Raw genomic sequence first — 21,138 nt, 5'->3', positions numbered from 1 at the left:
TAATTTAATTTCAAGGTTTTTTCACTTTGTAAAGCTGACGGCTCGCTGCGGTTTTGCCTTCACTGTTCCCTTGAAAATAAGTGTTAACAATTCTTTGGTGAATAATATTAAAATGTTCCAATAGAACACCAGCGCTGCGAATGAAGTGTCACAAAGATGAATTAATCCTAAACCGGTCCCGTCAGCTCTAGGGGTCTTTAGAGGGCTGTCCCACAGCAGAACAGGATTTATAGGTTACAGTAAAGTGCTGTTGTGGATAAAGCACTGATTGTGTATAGCCACAAAATAGTGTTGTTTTGAACTAGGCCTATTCCTTGTTATTATTAAGTGAAAATGTCCAACATTTGGACAGCAAAAAAAAAAAAAAAAAAAAAAAAAAAAATCACTTTTTATATACCAAATATGTTACACTTACCAACCAACACGACTAGTCTGTGCCTGTCTCCATGTTTTCTGCGGTAAGCCGTCACCTCTTCATAAGTGGGCACATCTGCTGTGTCGTACTGCTCACTTCTCTTAGATTCATACATGGACTTATTTGTCTTCTTATCCCTTCTGCTGAGACGAAAACTCCTCCGTAGACCCGCTGGAGAGGAAGAGAGAAACAAATCAAGACAAAAGAACAACAAGCTTGTCTTACTTTGTGTGCATTTGAGAATGAGGATATAGACATAGAAGTCTTATTGGATCTTAACACATTCCTACACTTACTAGTTCTTTCTTAAGACATTCACAATCCTTTCACCCTGCCTCCTGCACCTGTATTGGTTTGAGGTTGTGGTCAGTGCTTAATATGCTTTTCGGAAGTAGGCCTGATATAAAAAGCTTAACACTTGTTGAAAGCAGTTGTGCTTCCTAATCTTTTGGTCCTTTTTTTCTGTCAGTTATGATCAATTTATTGTGCGCTTGCTGAATGAAAGTATGCAATCTGACTTCAAACTTTTGAATGGTACTGTACAGCAGTACATGCATGCATATTCCTTAGCATCTTGAACCACTTTTAAAGTTGCTATATTAATGTTTGTGGTATATTTGTTTGTCTTCTAAATATATATATATATTTATTATTATTTGTTATTTTTTTACTATTTTCCACATGTTCCCTAAGATTTCATTCATCAGATATTTTAATGTATTTGTTACTCTTTCATCTGTCAAGTGTTTAGGTCTATTAGTTCCATATACCACATTTTACCATATCTAAACCCATTCCACAGATTTTCCCCTAAAAATCAGCATGGAAAATACGAAAAACGTCCATAGATTTCGTCTGGGCCTGATCATAACACATTTTCCTGTGCGCTATCATCATATGAACCGACTTGTGGTTCTTTCATCCGCGTCCAGGTAACAAAACGACCAGACCGAAATATCTGAGGCTACGATTTTCATGGGGACACAGCAGGAGGTGGGCTATTTCAGGACACGGTCATAGCCACGGGTGGTTTTTTCATGCCCTAAAAGGTTGTTATGAACCTCACCACAAAACTTCCTGTCTGATTACTCTGGACAGCACCAGTCTGTCTTTAATGACCCCAGACTGTATCAAAACTCAAAATGTACCCCTCATTTAAGCAGCACGGTTTTATATTCATGACAGATGCTAGTTAGTCTAGCACAGCCCCAAACCAGAGACACCTAATACCCCATCTCTGCATAAGGCATTTTTCCTCTCCTGCCTCTACTGCGTTTTATTTTTTTCAACCGTGATTAATGAACGCAGGGATATGATGCAAGATGCCCAAGTAAGATTACGGCAGTAAGAAAATTATGGACTGAGAAGAAGGGGAATAAAAAAAAAAAAAGCGCTCTGATCCAGTCTCCCTTTAATACTTTCCACAGCACCGAGAGACCGCGGAGCACAGATGTACGGCCGTGGACAGATCCTGCATTCTTTACAGCTTGTTCTTTTCCACACAGTCACCTAATAAGGGCTGGTGTGGACCTACGCTGGGATACAAATGAAACACACCGTAAGTCAAGCGCCCGCTGTACCACAACACAAGTGTTTGTGTGGTTCCACAGTGAGGATATGGTTACAAGCTTTTAGGACAGAGCTTTCCTCCACTCAGGCTAACCTGTGGTCTATGCTGCTCGTACCACTTGATGTGTTGCCATCACGCAAAAACTCAACCCTGACTGGAGCAAAAACATCAAGAACTGCATAATTACAACCAGGTAAGCAAATAGGTATGATTACCTTACAAATATCAACATCATTCGATGGGGAAAAGGTACCAATGCCAAATCATTCCTTTTGAGAGGATATGAGGGTGACCTTTAGTAAGCTGAAACACTGAGTGGCTTGTTCCATTCAATTTTTGTACCCTTCAGTTTCGATAGTCGATTAGCTCTGGCATTAGGAATCTCCATTTTCCCCAAACACAGAGCAGGTGCAAAGCTTTTATTACAGCTGCTCGGCTGTGCCTAGTCAATGCAAATTGCGGTTCACTGTCTGAAGAGGATTCGTAATCGGGACCCTTCAAAATCACTTAAAACAGGATAGACAGCTCCATCCAAATAGCCGAAATATTGCTTTCCATCTCAATGAGGATAAATAAATCAAGGCTCAGCAAGCAAGCAACTCTACCCCACTATTGAACCCCAGTCCCCGTAACTGATTGAGGCCGAATAAGAACGAAAAAAAATTTGAAAATTAATCCATTCCAGTCTGAGCAGAAATGTTGGGCCTGCTTCTCCTTAATTCTCTCTTTTTCCAAAGGACGCAGCTTTGTGAGACAAATCTATATGTGGGGGGACAGATGGCAGCTTGAGTATATTAGAAATGCTCAGCCAAGGACCTTCTGGTTTGGGGACGAAGATAAATATAAAAAGAGAAAGCCAGCTAGCCAAGGACAGTCATAAAATTCCTTCCATTTCCCTTCCAGTATGACAGTACAGGCTAGAAGACCGACACGTGCCCGCCGTAGAGGCCCAAACATGCACCTCTCCTAATGGCGTGCACTGTGCCGTGACGAGTTAATTGGACCTCAGAGCTACGCAACCTACCATCACCAACTAGCAGTTCACAAATCAAACCTGTTCTTCCACTGAGACATGGAAGGAAAAACAATGAAATGGCCCAAATTTTGTGTAAACACAGAAAGACATGCGCTACCGCCGCACACACAATCGCCTGAGAGCTGCTGTGGCTCCCCAATGCCCATTTTCCACAGCAATAATATCTTACAGCCGTGGAAGAAATCTAGTAGATGTGTGAGGTGAAAGCCCTGAGGGATTTAAAAACGTTGAGGATGATGAGGGGTAGTAACCTTCAAACACATTAACTCCCCGTGTGGATACGGAATGATGCACATTCACATTTATCAAAAAGATAAGGGAACCAGAAAAAGGTCAAAAAGGGGAATCATAACACTCTGTACAGCGATCAATCAAACAGAAAATGATTTCATAAAGAGCTCCCCTATTTTTCCATCATATTTTGGTTTACAACCTGCGACTAATTCTTTTATCCATTATTTTGGAATGGATAATCCTTGTCCTGTGCCTGTAAGTCATATTTAATCATGTAGTAAATTTTCCCAAGTATGCTGCTTTTTACAGATTAAGAGAGTGAAGGTGGATACAGTTGAACAAAGTTAGCTGTAGTTTCAAGGCTTCCTGAAAAGAGGAAATGAACTCAAATAAAGTTCTCTCTTGTGAAATGCCTCGGCCTACACCTTCCACCCCAAACAAGGTTAATGGAGAGCTCTTTGTCAGGCATGTGAACGATCCATTCAGGGGACAGGCATGTGGCCTGTACTCCCTCCCACCCTGTTTTACAGTCATCTGTAGAAAGGTTTAGCCGTATTGTACAGGCCCCTGGGGTGGTGTCAGGGAGACCCCCAGCATCAAACATTGAGAAGTTTCCGGAGCACATCGCACGTACAAGAATCGTCTGATCTCATCTCATGTGCACACTAACGGTTTTCCATCTTTCGTAGGGCAAAAAAGTATCTTTCTGTGCACTCAGACAAACGGTTTACCAACTCCAGTTATCGCTCAGCATTCCCACAGATAAGCATGAACTGGCTGCCTGGATCCAGGGGAGAAGATGGATAACCATCAGAGGCAACGATTAAAGAAAAACAAGTATTTAGTAGTGCTATTTGAAATATGTATTGGGCACTGCTTTGAATCATGTTGAACTCGTTAAGAATGGCTGTCTAGGGGAAACACACTGTAGGAGTGGATTCCATTGTGCTGCCTAAGTGGAAAGTCGTGTTCTGCCCAAGTGTTACAGGCTAGCGCTGAATACCGACTCTTCTTTCCTGTTGGCCGGAGGAGAATAGACTTGAATCAAGGAGTGATTTTCTTTTTTTTCTCTGCCCTAAACAAAATTCAAAATTTAGAGAAAGGATTAACATTTCTTTGAGCCACTCTATATATACACATACACAGACTAAAAACCTCTATATATTTATTTGTATGCAGTTAAAAGGATAGTTCACCCAAAAATTACTCACCCTAAAGAACTAATTACTCCTCTACAGGACATAAATCAATACATTTTTGATGAAATCTGAGAGCTTTCGGACCCACTATAGATGACAATGGAACTACCATGTTCAAGGCAGTGAGGACATCAGTGGTTCAACCTTAACTTTACGAAGCTATGAGAATAGTTTTTGTGCAGAAAGAAAACAAAAATAATGTCTTAATTTAATTTCCTTTCTTCCGGCTCAAAGGTTTTACGGTTTGGAACGACATGAGGGTAATTAATGATAAGGTAATTAATTGGGTGAACTATCCCTTTAAGGAGCGATAAAATGTATATAACTGTAAAGCAATGTGCTTCAGATAAATGTATTTATGCATTTTTTTTTGTACTTAAGAAAATTTTATTATAGTATTTTTTTTAAGACAGAGCCAAAATTTGTTCAGTGAACCAGTGTTTAATGAAAAGAAAAACAAAAGCTATCATCCATCCATACATCCCAGACTGAATATGTATACATTATTACTATTACAGTGCATTAAATAAATGTAAATAGCTAAATAGTTAAAAGTATAAAGTATATGTATATAACCACAAACATATTTATAAATATTTAATATATATAATTCTTAAATAGAATACATATTTATTATTATTATTATTATTATTATTAATAATAATAAATACACAAAGTATACAATTCTTAAGTTTAGATTTCTTATGGGAGTGCGATAACTTAATCTCCATTTGTGAAACAGGTAAAAACTCATCTGGTACAGATTCTCCTCATAAGGCCAACGCCTCGATATATGAACTACAAAAGCATGGGAACACTACTTGATGCATCAGTGGAGACACATATACACAGTCTAACTCACAGACAAACAGAGTGGGCTGCCAGGTCAAGCCGGTGCAGTCATCACTAGCAGGTTTAGTAAGTAATTATCTAAACTACAAATCCAATAGGCTAGCTGGAGGACACAGTTCTGCTGTTAGTCTCATCAATCACCTGTTCCTTCCATCAGAGATACGAAACACCCACACGCAAACATCATCAACAGACACAAAACCTATTCACTGAACTGCTGCAAAGTCTGGCCATTCCCGATCCCCACAAACGGACGGCCAAACACTGAGTAAAAGGACATTGAGACTATAATCATCCACTACTGGCTACAAATCAGACGAACAGATGCCCGTTTGCTCTCCGTGTCCATGGCTAATTCAAATCTGGTCTACTATACATACAAAATTAGAGACACTGCCAAATGACCCCTCCAAATTAAAATCGCAGTGACTTCAGCCGATTATACTAAAGTGTATCCACCTGAGCCGAGGTCAGTGTGGGGAAAAGCGTGGTAATCGAAATCTGCACACAGCTACAGGCCTCGAGGCTTCTGGCCCCGGTGCTCCTCCTCCAGGAGAGAACCTGTGGACAGATGAGATAAACTCATTTTGGAAATGGAGCGTTTTTTATTTCAGTCTAAAACACGTCTCCATTTTTCCATAACTCCTGCCTTAATTGGATTCCGGGGGCTAATGGCTTTCCCAGCTTTAGCTTCTCCCCCCAAATGTTTTCATTTTTTTGTTCTTTCTTCTGACTCCCGTTGACTTTCTTCCCTGTTTCTACTTCTCCTAAACTGTGGTCGCCCTGAGCCTGCAGAGAGGTCATTACAATTAACCGATTGCTGCAAACCTGTCTTCACATCATATCACACCACATCCTTTATCCCAAAAATAGTTCGGAATGGTGTCCAAAATATTTGATTTTAAAAATATCTTGCTTTCATCTGTTATGTGTTTGAAGCAACTTGAAAATCTGTTAGTATGTAATTCTCAGTCATTTAATGTATGATGCCCTATTTTACACTGTAACAAATTTAATACATATAAAACACATATTTTAATACATATAAAATTTGTATTTCTTTCTGCGATGGAACAGCAGCCATTACACCAATCTTCAATGTCACATGACCCTTCAGAAATCATTCTAATATGCTGAATTGATGTTCTTAAAAAATACTAATAACTTACTTAAAAAAATAAATAAATAAAATAAATAGCCACTGACCCCAGACTTTTACATGGTAGTTATACATGGATGGAAACCCAGCTATTATAGTTGTTAAGTGTTAGTTCTGTCTACCCTCCATCTTCAAAGCTACTCCGAACTTTTCTGTCATCTCACACACATACATGCACAAACACATGTGCACTGGTTCAGCTGAAAACCATGAATGAATGGATGGCACACTTGGGATTAAGACTAATACTTCTTGTACACCGGACACTTCTTCATCCTAGTGACACAGAGGGAGCAGAACTAGCAATGCATCCTTGTTATACAGTCTTACATTACTACAACACCAGGTTCGAATCATAACAGTGAATTAGACCGTAGGCTTTAAAGAGGTCAGTGTTTTCCCCTTCAAACAATTCTCCTGTTACATGGAATATGTAGTGCATGACAGGGCACGGAAGCTGAAAGGAGCTGTCCTGGGACCAGCCCTTGAGGTGCTTTGGCCATTGGGAGGAAGAGGAGAGGCTGAGGTCAGAAGGCCAGTAATTAAAGTGTGGAAGAAAACAGGAGGGCAGAGAGAGAGAGGGAAAAAAAAAGAAGCGAGAGGCACAGCGTTGAAAAGGTTATCCCTATTGAATGACGGTGCTTGATTGAGCTTGGCAGACAAGACCGTGCGGCTTTATTTATAAACTTTCTACCCACAGGATTGCCTGTGAAATCAAAAGAGTCTAAATGAGTGGCCAGCGGCTTAGGGTTTAAACATACAGACAAATGTCTTCTAGTGAGAGAGAGAAAAAAAGAGCCAGAGAGACAAACAAGAGACCCCCCCCCCCAACCAAAAAAAAAACTAAACAAAAAAAAGAGGCAAAACCGAGAGAAGGAAATCAATTTGGGCGATTGACAGGAAAAACATTTGTGTAACAAGTAGCAAACAAGAACCTGAAAAACAGGAGTGGAACATACTGTACACTGGCCCCATATAGAAACCATTATGAATATCTTAGAAAAATCTAATTAATAGACTGTACATATATACAACATACAGTATTTTTTTTAAGTTTGGGATGAGAAAGACTTTTAAATTAATACTGTTAATCAGCATGGTTGCATTAAATTGACAAAAAATGAGGAGCATATACCCATCACTGCATTGCCATAATATTTCAAAATAATACTGTTTCACTGTATTTTGATCAAATAAATGTAGCCTTGGTGAGCATAAGAGACTTTCTTGAAAGACAAAAAAAATATTGCACTTAACTTTTGAACAGCAAAGCATATACACCAACATTTAAATTAATATTACACACTCTCAGAAAAAAAGTTACAAAAGGTTGTCACTGGGGCGGTTTCTTTTCAAAAGGCACACATTAGCCGCGTTTCCACTGTCACTTCCGTGCCTCGTCGGGGCTTTCTCGGGGCCAATGGCCAGGGTTTTTTTGGCCTGACGAAAACCTTGGGCCAAAGCGGGCCAGCTGGGGCTAGAGGAGTGGTTATGAACAAAAGTGGAGTTTCTCCGCGTCTGGAGAGTGTCAGCCGCGGATCATTTCAGAAAGATAACAGCTTTAACACCAGCATTAAAAACTTTTTTTAATAAGTTGAGCTCAAAACTCACTCAGTGTATTTATTTATTAACTTATATTATCTGTCATAAGTCTCGTCTCAAGAGTTTAGCTCCACGTAGCCTATCATAAAAATATAATAACGACCACTTTTATCATGTTCATTTTGTGATCACGCTAGTTCCAGTAACTTATTTCTTAGTTTTCTGATAACTTCTCTTTGTCGGTGAAATGATGAGGTTGCGTGACGTTGTTCCCGAGAAGCGTGTAAAGGAAGGGTTTTAGTGAAGCGCAGAGGTGCTTCAGGACTTACTGTAGAAACACAGCGCTATTCTGGCCTCGGTGCTACTGGCCAGAGGCTATTAGCCCCGCTCGGCCCGTTTTAAGTCCAGGCTCGCACTGGCCTGACAGTGGAAACACATCTATTTTGTACCTAAAAAGTCCATTAGTATTATTATGGTTGCACTTTATTTTACAGTACGTGTACTTATAGTGTACTTACAGTGTATTTATCTAAGAAAGTTCTGGTAATACAAGGTAACTACATGGGTTAGGGTTAGGTTTAGGGGTAGGTTCAGGGTTAGTACCTAGTTATTACATAGTTATTGTAATTACTATAATAAGTACATAGTATGTACATGGGGAACAGGACTGTAAAATAAAGTGCTACCAGTATTATTATTGGATTAGTATCCAAAAGGTATTAGTACCTAAAGTGAACATATTAGTACCTAAGAGGTACAAAAGTGTACCTTTTGAAAAGGTACCGCCCCAGTGACAGGTTTTGTACCTTTTTTTCCTGAGAGTGTACTGACAGATTCATTGAAACAGGAGAATAAAATAACTGATTTTCATAAATTTTATTGGTGAACAATAAATGGAAAACCTGGAGAAGATCTAGAATGGAGTAATTACAGAACACTGAGGGGAAATTGCCCTGAACTGAAACCGAAGACTCATGCAAATGATAAATGATTTTTCTATTATTTGAGATATTTAATACTTAAAGATCCACTGAAACACTGTACTTTTTGCAGCCACTGAACATAGCTGTCCCAGACGGGCATACTGTACAACAGAGTACATGAGTCTGTGCGGTGACAGATAATGAGAGCGCTACAGCACACTCATTTTCCACACACTGACGCTAGAGATGGAAACCAGACTAAGGCCTGACTGAGAGCTGGCCTTCAAAGCAGCCCAATGTCCAACACACACCACATCAAGAGCCTGCCGGACCTCCACCACAAAGCCTGGAAATGAACCAGTGCCTTTAACTGCAATATGTTTAACATTCACAAAGAGCTATTTAAACTAAAAACACTGCCAAAACACAGGAAAATCAGAAAGTACAGCTGCTCAGGGCGATTGTATGAGAAACTGGTGCACATTTGCTTCTTTTTTTTTACCACAGGACTGTAAAGATTACTTAGATTTCACTGATATCAGATATTTCAGTTTGATTCTCTGCTTTGCATTGCGAATGAGACTTAACAACACTCAGGAATTGCTACAAAACAATAACAAAGCCAATCTTAGATAAAACATACAAAGCACATGGTAATTACTCTAGCAAATACCGCATGATAAAGAAAATACAGACTGAAAACGCAGACTGCTACCACTTATAAATGGTGAGATACATGAAGCCAGAAGGAAGCTAGACAATGATACTACGGGACATGCAACAGCGTGCAGCCACATGTCAAAAAAGATGTTTGTCCACAGACACACACACAGAGAAGGAGAGAGAGAGAGGGAGGAGATTGAGAGCTAACAGCACATAAAACTGTCAGGAGAGAATGACACAGAACGGGATATACAAACTCTTCATCATTAATATGAATCAGACTGAAGAAAGAGGAATGATATGGGACAGAGGACAAACACATAATCAAACGTAATCAAAAAGAGCTCACCAATATGGAGTCCACTTAAATAGGAGGCAAACTCAGTGTCCTCTTCAAATTATGAAAGGCAGAAGGAATCAGGACAGATTTATATTAGAGAGAAGTTAGTAACACTACTACATACTGAAAGATGAGCAAAACAAAAGATTATAACGCTATATGACCACAATACCATTTAAAGGCTTGGGATCGGTAAGATTAAAAAATTTTATAAAAAAGAATCACATTTATGCAGCCAGGAGGATGCATTACATTGATCAAAGTCAACCTTAAAGACCTTTACACTTCTGTTCATCAAAGAATCCAGGGAAAAACAGAAAAAAAGGTACAAAATGTATTAATTTATATTATAATAAGGTATAAAATGCCGCCTAAGATACTCAAGGTGTAACTCTGAAAAGGTACCACCCCAGTGACAGCCTTCATATCTTTTGTTTTTCCTGAGTGTGGTTTCCGGCTGTTTTCAGCACTGATACTAATCAGAAATGTTAGAAATCAGCATTTAAAATGATCATGTGACAGTGATGACTGGAATAACGGATGCTAAAAATTCAGCTTTGCCATCAGGAGCAAAACAAAAAAAAAAAGTTATATTTGTAATCATTATGAAATTGTTTTACTGTATTTTTGACCAAATAATGCAACAAATGCACCGTCGATGAACAGAAGAGAATTTTTTCAAAAACATTACCGACTCCAAACTTTTGAACCCTTGTGTATTTTACAGACAAACACAACTCTCTTATTTCTTCATCAACTGATCCTCTACAGCCAAACCAGGTGGATCTACTGGCAGCGCTCGCATTCAACATTCACAACTTTCCATGTGGACCATAAACTTCAGATTTCTTTGGCTATTAGACAACTCAAAATTAATTCAATACATATCTTACAGATGGGATAAAATAAGTTATTCAAAACATCTTTTGCATCTTACACAACAATAAGACTATGAGATACTGAGGGAAACATTCACGTTCAAACTCACATTCACACGGTCTATCATGAAGAAAACTAAAATGGATGGGACTCATCTGAGCACTCGTCTTACTAATATCATTTAAAGGGTAAAGCATAGTTGGAAAGGCAAAAAGGGATGTATTGTGTGGCTGGGAGTGTATGTCTGTGTGTATGAGAGACATACAGTATAGTGAACTCTTGGCCCCTTTACATACTCTGCTACGCTCTATTAGGTGGTTGTGGTCCAATGAATGCTAATCAACCATGTCTTTATTGTTTGGGTACTATGTTACCACATACAGGGGTCCCCAGCCAATGATCTAATGGCTATGACATCTAATAGGTGAATTAGAGTTAGTTTGAAAGGTGTACCTTCAATGTCCTCCACTGGGAAAGCAAAGAAAGGAATATGATAAATATAAAAAAAAGATTAAAAACAGATCAAGAGAGGGAAGAGGAAAGCAAACGAATGGAGGAAGAAGAAACTGACCTACCCCATTCAACCGTCTCATCATCTTATGAAGGAAAAAAATAAACAAAAAAGGAAAGATATAGTCATGTGACTGGAAGTACACATTTCAAACATGATATCTGAAATACACTGAAACATGAACAAAACCTACTTTACTGTCGTCTACCGTTTTAATGAAATTCACTGGGATTAAGTGTGGTTTTAACCACAATGTTCTTACAAAACTTTTCTTTTTCCAAACAAAAAAGTGAGTCAAGAGGTTTGGAACAACATGAGGTTGACGAACTGATCACGGTTTTAGATTTTGGGTGAACTATCCCTTTAAATGTCAAAATAATGTAAAATTGTATATTTGTTTCTATGAAAAGTCTTTAGCATGCTACGAAGTGGTAAACCAATACTTACGTCATAGGAAACTGTAACTACCGAACAACTAACATAGTTCATAACAGCAGAGAAAGTGTTTTTGAGTGTGCATGTGCAGGCCTGAAGACATGAGAACATTTGGAGTCAGTTTAAAAGCTTCCTCCAGTTCATGTGGTCTCAATTCTACTAAACAAGCTTAAATCAAAACACACATGAGCAAAGGGCAGCATCTACACAGCCTGCCATACACATTCACACAGTCCTGCCAAAAAAGTAATACCATGAAGAGAAAGAAGGAGGGTAGTAAAATCTTTTGTGTGCTATCAGTCAAGTGAATCCTTCGGCATCTGCCTTCTTGTCGCTGTGACCCAAAGGACCGAATAGACAAAATACAAAAACCACAGTACCAACTCACTGTGTTTACATATACAGATTTAAATCAATCCCACTGTAGATTCCACAAGTACCATTTATATGCACCCTATGTAAATATATCAGTTGACGTGCAAATATCCCAAAGAAAATTGTTCCACGTGCAATGTGTCAATACTACAATAACAACAAAAGGCTTGTAAACAGTGGTCCTACTGACGTTAAGGATACTAACTGATATTAGGATGCATGAGGATTATTAACTGAAAGAAGGTTGCATGTAAAAGGAGCTAGTCTAACAAAAAGAGACAATTTTCTCATAAAGATGCAAGAGGAAGAGAGAACTGTTAATCATAAGAGATTATGACAAGATAAGATCTACAGTATTAATAGGAATCCACTAGTAAACAATACAAACCGACATTACCTGACTAAAGAAACCACATACTAATACTGTAGGGATAGACATTTCGGTGTAAAAGGGATTATTAAACAACAACAAAAAAAATATATATAGTACAGAGACAGGTTATGTAAGAGTTGCTGCTTCACTGAAAGATTGACTTATTACATTTTATTCAAGAAATGTTAAATAAATAAATATTTTTTTTTTACTGTGTGTGTGTGTGTGTTTGTGTATTCAGTACAGACAAAAAGTTTGGACACACCTTCTAATTCAAAGAGTAGAATATGACATATTTTCAGTTGTTTCACACTTTTTTGTTATGTATATAATTCCATGTATAATTCCACATGTGTTAATTCATAGTTTTGATGCCTTCAGTGTGACTCTACAATTTTCATAGTCCTGAAAATAAAGAAAACTCTTTGAATGAGAAGGTGTGTCCAAACTTTTGGTCTGTACTGTATATATAGAGGGTTGCTTGAAACAGAAATTCACTCTTGTTTTTGTTTAAATGAATATTAATGACCTATATATATATATATATATATATATATAAACTTTGCTACATGTATTGCGTTAAGACTAACCGAGACTTGTTGGTTTTGATTGCTACTATTGTCCTCATTTGCAAGTCATCATTAATATTCATTTAAACAAAAAAAAAGAGTGAATTTACATTTCGAAAAAACTCTAAGGCCCTGTTTACAGTAGTGTGTTTTCGTTTTAAAACGAAGTTTTAGAATTAAAACGGTCCGCGTTTACACTGCCGTTTCAGAAACAATCTCCATCTACACTACATAACCGAAAACGCATGTCACGTGACCATTCGTGCACATTGGGCATGCGTGTAAAAGCGTAAACAAGAAGTCGGTTGCTAGTCACTGGCAGGTTCAACAATAAAAATGATGGCGAGGAAAAGCAAGGACGTTTTTTTTGTGGACATAGGTGGAATTGTTACTAAAAGTAACTAATGATTACAAGGCGGCCGAAAATGTTGACTGGGAGTCATGCCAAAACAAAAACAGCGAAATACTCAACAGAGACATGAAACAGTTACACGGTCGTCAAGGATACGCAGAGATCACATGGGCAACGAAAATATCCGTTTGTTTTCCGTTTACACTGAAACGCAACCCCAGAGTTTTCAATCTAAAATAGGGTCAGCAGCTTTTGAAAGAGTTTTCAAAAGTCTCTGTTTTTTGAATGTGGAAAACTCTGGAGTAGTGTAAACGATAAGTGTAACCATAGCAAAAGTTATGCGTTTTAAAACAAAAACGCACTAGTGTAAACTTAGAATTACATCAGATCAACCTATATGTGCATGATTCAACAACAGTATAGTGAAAGGTACTGTGTTTCCAGCCCTTTTGAACCCTTATTTGAGCAATTCATGAGCATCTACTGGATAATGACTTCAATTTTTCTAATCCCTAAAAAAAAAAAAAATCCTTTGCCACCAAAATACTTTTGAACAATAAACAACTGTGAAAAACATACTGGTAAATCCATTATTTTTTAGATTAATTTGAAAACCATGATTTGTAAATTATTGAACAATTTTCTATGACAGTGGAAGCACACAGTTTTACTTTACTGTATCTGTCCAGGGGTGTGTGGTTTATAATGGATATGGCATACTGCCTCAGCTAGTGATCATACTGTTCTGATAATAAGGCTTTATGTGAGTACACATATCTGCAGCACAAAGCACTAACGTGTTCAGTCATCCAAAAAAGAGCCCCTCATCTTTGCTCTTTGAAATATGGGCTAATGTCACCACACTGCAGGCCAGTGGACAGATGGTCTTACTCTTAAAGCACACGCTCACGCAGTTTCAAACAAATAAGCCTCTTTCTTCCAAGCACACTTATATGCATCTATTCCTGTGTGAGAACACATTTGGATTAGTATTATATATGGTCTGTTTCTGGTCAAGTCATGGAGTTTTCAGTTTTTTGTACAAATGCCCATACGTGACATGATAACTTCTAGACTTGAAAGGTTGAATAAAAGCAGCACTTTAATATTACTTATGCTTAATTGTTATAAAGAGTCTACAAAAACGACAGCAATGTCACGACTCCCAGGGTGGTCCTGGAAAACTCATCAAGAACCGAAACCTCAGTGACATGCACATCAACTTTTCCTTCTCACTGTTTTAAGCAGCTAATGTAGTAACAGAGAAAAATGGAAGAGGTGGGAGGCCGAGCATGTGGCATAGGGGATAAGAATCCAGAATGGCTGTATTATTCAATCAAGTGTATGTGGAGCTGTATGGATGACGGCAACATGTCGAGAGTGTCTCAGTGAGTCTTAAGTGTGCCCATGTGTAAAGAGAAACCCAGCACAGCTCCGTAAAGACCCCTGCTGTCAGCCAGTGGGAGAGATTAGAGCTGTGGTGTACAAATACACACACACACACACACGCATGCAATAATCAGACATGAGAGATTAATGGAAACCATGAGAGGAAGCTTATGTCCAGGCGTGCATTAACACACATGTACATGAATACATATGTGTGCACATATCTGCCTGGCACCAATCAGGGGAGTCTGGGCTCCCTGACCGCATTCACTTCACCTTCTACTTCTTAACCTTCCCTCCCTCTCATCTAATCTTTTCCGGTTGCTGTTCTTACTAAGAGTCACGTCACAGCATCTGAAATACATGGGCCTCTTGCATATGACAGTTTAAAGATCACTGCTGCATTAGTCCAAGAACAAAAGGATGAGTATATACAGGACTCAACTATTAGGTGGTTTGCAGGCCCGATGTCAGCGAGAACGTTTTTCAGACCATCATCAATGAAATTTTTTTACGCCAGTGTTTCTCATCCTTTTGGATTCAAAGGCCACACAGTATCCAACATAATATTCAACAACCCCTTCCCCCATTTAGGCTATGATATTTCCAGTATTTCTACAGTAATTGTGACAACGCTGCTTTTTTCCCCAACTTTTTAATGAACAGAAACAGAGTAAATGGAGTAATTTAGAGTGATTTTTTTTTAACACAGTTTTTTTTTTAAATATATATATATTTGTATTAGACTTTTAGATATGTCTATTAGACATTTAAAATATATACTAATCAGAATATATACATAGACTAATAAGAATTTATTAATTTCAAATGCTTTAAGCTAATGCTCTGATGTCATCCTTTGGTCTCTCTGAAGGTTGGTTGAGAACCACTGTTTCTGTGATTGTAATCAACACTGTTTTTGCAAATTCTAATGATTTGTCTCCAAAACAACATCTAGCCATGGGTAAGACTATGTCAAAAAAGTTAAAATGACTTGTGACCGTCTTGAAAGTACATGTTGAATGCTGAAAAACGACAAACCGTTAAGTAAGGTTTTGTATCATATGCTATCATTTTCTAGCAAAAGTGTTTATGAAGGCTACATTACAGTTTTACAAGCATTACAAGTTTAAATACACATTAAATATATGTGCGTGATTCAATGGTAATTTTAGTTGCTGTGTGATTGTATGAGTGTGGTCCTTACAAAATCTTTTGCTGGGGGTTCTCTGAAGAGTTGCGACGGTCATGGGTCTCCAGGTTGCCAACCTCCTGAAAGAATTGAGAGAGAGATAAAAAGCTAGAGAGGCAAATAAATAATCTACACTTACAAAGTCAGTGTTTGGAACTGACAAATATATTTAGCTGAAACGAGTGAGGAGCAATTTCATCCATCAAATCTGAATCAACCGACCACAAGAATTTAAGGGAGTCAGTTTGACCATCTAATACATTTGTCACACTCGTTTAGAACCAAAATGTGTAAATGTAACTTAATCAGAAATTTAGTACTCTGAACCAGACTGACAAATCTATTCTGTTGCTGTGACTGTAGCCATACTGAGACAAGCAATAAAACCATCACATTTCACGACCGTATGGGGATTACTAAACACTTCACTACAATGCAGAGCTACCTGCCTAAGTATCCATTAGTGAGTGAGTGTGTGAGCGAGAGAAAGAATGGTCAGCCAGAAACAGCACTTACTACTGTACATGACAGGTTCAAAAATATGTTTTACAATTGAAAGTTACTTTTTTCAAGAGAAATAGAGCAAAGAAACTATTTCCTAAGGCAGCACACGTGCATGCACGTCAGAGTCCACTTTAAAAAGAACGCCACTGATGTGCAATTTTCCGTGTGTGGACGTCCAAAGTGGATGTGAACCAGTGCTATCACTGTCTGTCATTACTCATTCCAGCCCAGACAGCCACGGAAATCCAAAGTATTTTGGCTGAGCCCTCTTGCACAAAAAGGGAAAAAAATGACGAGGAAGACAAAAAAGTCAGAAAAGTCATTCCTTTCATAGTAGGGAGTGAGAGTCAGGTTGTAATGGAGTGGAAGAAGTCTGGAATGATCGAGAGACAGAGAGATGGATGCATGACAGGAGAATATGATATATGAGGGGGGTGGACAGAAGGCGGACAGGATGATGGAGTCATGGAGTGCTGTTGAATTTAAAACTGGTGATAGTGGGAGGAAAGGAGCAGGGAAGAGAGAAAAGCATTGGCTAACCTCTCCTGAAAGTGTTTGGATGGGATGAGTCCTGCGCGCGGGTTGCCATCACCCTCCAGTTTGGCTTGCCACCAGGTGGCATCGTCCTGGCTCATAACCTGCAGGATATCTCCCTTCCTGAATGCCAAGCCTGCCTCCCTGCAAGGGATCGCCTTATCCTCAGCTGGATTGTAGTCAAAAAGCGCCTTTACAAACATCTGAAGAGCAAGAGAGCGAGAGAAACAGCATTAAAATGAACAGCATTAAATGGATTAAAATGAAATTAGAGAAGGATGAGATTCAAATAACATCTGCTCAGTCCCTCTCTCTAAACCATGACCAAATAAAGGTGTATTCTGGGGAGCAGACAGGCTTACTTTCCACACATATGCACTGCATTGTAACAATTGGGAATCTGTGTGATTCCTACTAGCGTTTCTCTCTAACAAAAAAGATCATGAGGCGTTTAAAGGATTGGAGTGATTGTGCTGACATATTAAATGAATAAATAAGACAAATAAGAAGGGCTATTGAGAGCAAACGGAGACAGCAACGTTCCCAAAGCACAGAGCAGTGGCTTGTGTTGATTTAGAGAGCTGTATGTGCCATGCAGAAAAATGATGTTACAGAGGAGAAGGTTCCCCACAAACACACCAATACATCCTGAGGGAACGCTTCATCTCTGTCTAGCACTCCATCATTTTTTTTTATCCCTCTTACACATGTGCAGCCAATTAGCAGCACTTCAACATATTCATTACACGTGCGGAAAACAGTAAACTACGGTCACTGGATAACACACACACACACACACACATATGCGGGTTATGACTAAATTCAAAACTGAAACATATTTAAACCATTACAACACAGTAGAAGAATATAACAGGCTCGCATAGAAATGGTACAATCAATTACAACACAACACTCAAAAGAGACTGGGGTCGGTAAGATAAAAAAAAAAAAAAATTCAACAATGATGTATTAAAAATATATACAGCTAAATTTACAGTCAAGACATTTTTAATGATAAAGGTTTCCATGTTTTTAACATAAATGCTATTATTTTGAGAAATTTTAAACAGCATCGCTTTTTTTTCCCATTGCTTTTATAGTAATGAGAAATTATAAATGATACTTGAATACCAGTTCAGCATATTAAAATGTTTTTTGAAGGATTATGTGACACTAAAGACTGGAAGCTTTGCCATCACAACATTTTCAAATCAGCCATATAAACATTAAAAAAAAATAATGATCTTACAAACTCTAAACGTTTGAATGGTAGTGCATCTAAAACCTGTGTCTTAAAACACTGACGTCCTCTTGGGGTAAATTTTAAAGCTTGTTCATGATGTTAATTTACATTTATATTTTTTGACTGAAATTTCAGCCAACATTTCATTCATTTTTCCACGGACAAAGCAATCTCAGATGCAATTTGCTAAAAAGTACAGAAGACTACCACCAAAATGAACTAATTTTACCTATTATTGTGTATGCAATCTATATTTTGTCTTTAATTGCATCACATCTTTAGTTTAGCAACATGGCCTTAATTTTATTGGAATCAGTCAGGATTTAACGTTTCCGACTCAAGTTTCTTGCAGGCTTCATATGAAGAGTGCTATTTGTGCGATGTGAATGAGTGACTACTTGCATAAATACAGCATTTCAAATCAGTCATTATTGAGGTTTCATGTAGACAGCAGGCTGTGAGGTAGCTCTCTTGGTTTAGGAACAGATCGACAGAGAATATTTGTAAGCTGGATGGGAGCTGAGAGGTTTAGTGCAAATCATTTGTGTTGAAGATGAATGGGAACAAAAGCTTATTCATCAAACCAGCAGCCTGTAGTACTTGTACAGGGAAAAACTCCCCCACTGTTTGAGTACATCACATATAGGCCAACTCTTTCTCTGTTCATCATGTCTGATCGCTAATAGTGAGGATGAATTGTACCTTGGGCTCTTTGCTTTGTGCCTCTTCTTTGCTGCCTGGGACCACTTTGAATGTGATGGCACCTTGCGACTGTGACTATAAAGAGAGTTAAAAACAACAACAACAACAACATTTAATGCAACAGTGCACATTATTCATTCCATACCTTATCTTTTTCATTAAAAACTTCTACTAGCTCATTTTTTTTTTTTTCATTTCTGTTTCAATAGCCAGGGGGGGAATTTAACCACTTTCAATATTAACTTCATAGCCTATAATGTTTTATAAAGTACATTAACGGTCCAAACATTTCCCTTTGGATAAAATCCCCTTTTCACAGGATTCTGTTATATTACAGAAGTTAAACAACTGTTTCATGTTGTTTCACGTCGACTCTCCACAGACACACACACATACCAGGATGCGAATTATTTCCTCAGGCTTTTTGTCATCCACCGTGATACCGTTCACCTCTTTCAACTCATCTCCGACATGTATCAGTCCTGAAGGAGAGGATAACAAGAGAAGTTAAGAGACCACATACAGCACTTCAGCAGTTTATTCAGTGTAATAAACCATCTCAGTCTTCATGTAAACAACCTTAACATCTGGCTGCTGTTACAGAGCATTTGTGTATAGAGAAAAAAAAAAAAGTAAATCAGCACTTACCACTTCTGTCTGCGGCCCCGCCCCTCATGATGCGTGCCACTATGACAGCTCCACTGTGGTCATCCTTTTTTATGGTGGCACCCTGCAACACACATAAGAAATGTCAATCACATTTACTCAAAGAAAACATGCAATTAACATTGCACAGGTTTATATGCATACATATGTTAATTAAACTTCACATTTTCTTAGACATTACTCACTTTTGTTCCTGAATGAATGAGAATTTTTTATCAAATTGGTTAAATGAATGATTCAATGACTGTCTTTAAAAAGACAATCAGTGTTTTTGAATTAATCAGCTGATACATTCAATGACTCACTCAAGAAGACTTTTTTATTCTTGAATGAATCAGTGTTTTTGACTGAATGAATGACTCGATGAATACAGTCAATGCATTCCCATTTTCATAACACCCATTCAGATTAGAATAAGTATGTCCCAAAGTGCAGCATGTTGAAAAGAGTATGCCAAAGTCTCCATGTGGTCTACTATTGTGTTTGGTATAAATTTAATTAAATACATTAAGTGTGTATATAAGGATGTTAACAATGACAGGAAAGGCCAGTTTACTCTGACAGAAAGAATGTAACTATGCAACAGAGTACAGTTTTATGACACAATTTGTGTCCAAAATTTAATCAACTCTTCTTTTATATGCTCAAATGTATTGACTTTTTCTTCACAAAAAGACGACATACAATTTAGGGCGCAGAATAAGTAGGTGAAATGGAACACAGCAAGTAACTCATTTCATTCAATGTTAATGAATGCATCTGTTAAATTAATGATTCACATATGAGGGCGGTACTCATTTCATTCAAAATTATTACAATCTCTAACTGATGAAGAAAGTCAATTATTTCATTCAGTGACTCACTTCATAAGAGGCAACTGCCACCACCTACTGGCATTAATATGTATAAAGACCCACTGACTTTGTGCGTTTTTATAGAGGAAAGTAAGTGCTCTGAGACTATGGAGTATGGCTAGATACACATAACCACTTAATGGCTTTAAATGGACTACTATGACTGCCAAAAACACAAGCAGGAATGCAAAAGCACAAGCTATCCATGGCACTGGTCTGCCAACAATATGCCAGCTCTGTGTGTCATCCTGCCGCCATACATACTCATGTGCTACTGTAACAGAGACACATGTGGCCAGACGCTCACAGCATGGGCTGTCACCACACACACAAACACACAGCGAAAGAAGACAGCGAGACTAAGACGGCAAGACTCCTAGCAGGGTGTATGGCTATTCACACACAAACATGTCAGACAGTTTGAGCTTCAGTCTGCCTTCTTTCACCCTCTGTTTTCTGCATCAGTGTCTCGAAGGTTACTATTATTTCTGAAGCATCCAGAACAGTGACAGTGGATGAAGGTGGGGAGCGGTTCCTCCAGTGTGCATGTTTGTTTAAAACCTATTGCCGTTTTTACATCACCTCATTTCAGGTGTCTAAAAGCTGTGACAAAACGACCTTGACAAA

At 38.3% G+C, this 21,138-nt stretch overlaps 1 protein-coding gene across 2 annotated transcripts in view; it reads right to left on the bottom strand.

Moving 5' to 3' along the window:
- mpp7a (MAGUK p55 scaffold protein 7a) overlaps positions 1-21,138 on the bottom strand; it is a 116,193-nt gene that overhangs the window by 20,776 nt on the left and 74,279 nt on the right. For both annotated transcript variants that reach the window (XM_026276993.1, XM_026276994.1), the window contains 6 exons: positions 19,640-19,721; positions 19,388-19,473; positions 18,992-19,066; positions 17,053-17,249; positions 16,024-16,088; positions 416-586 (listed from right to left, as the gene is read on the bottom strand). In XM_026276993.1, coding sequence (XP_026132778.1) covers positions 416-586; positions 16,024-16,088; positions 17,053-17,249; positions 18,992-19,066; positions 19,388-19,473; positions 19,640-19,721 — 676 coding nt within the window. The remainder of the gene's footprint in view (positions 1-415; positions 587-16,023; positions 16,089-17,052; positions 17,250-18,991; positions 19,067-19,387; positions 19,474-19,639; positions 19,722-21,138) is intronic.

This window comes from Carassius auratus, chromosome 12, assembly GCF_003368295.1.
Source record: "Carassius auratus strain Wakin chromosome 12, ASM336829v1, whole genome shotgun sequence".
Lineage (NCBI taxonomy): Eukaryota > Metazoa > Chordata > Actinopteri > Cypriniformes > Cyprinidae > Carassius > Carassius auratus.
The sequence above is the reverse complement of the archived record's forward strand: the minus strand, read 5'-3'. Positions and strand labels throughout refer to the sequence as shown.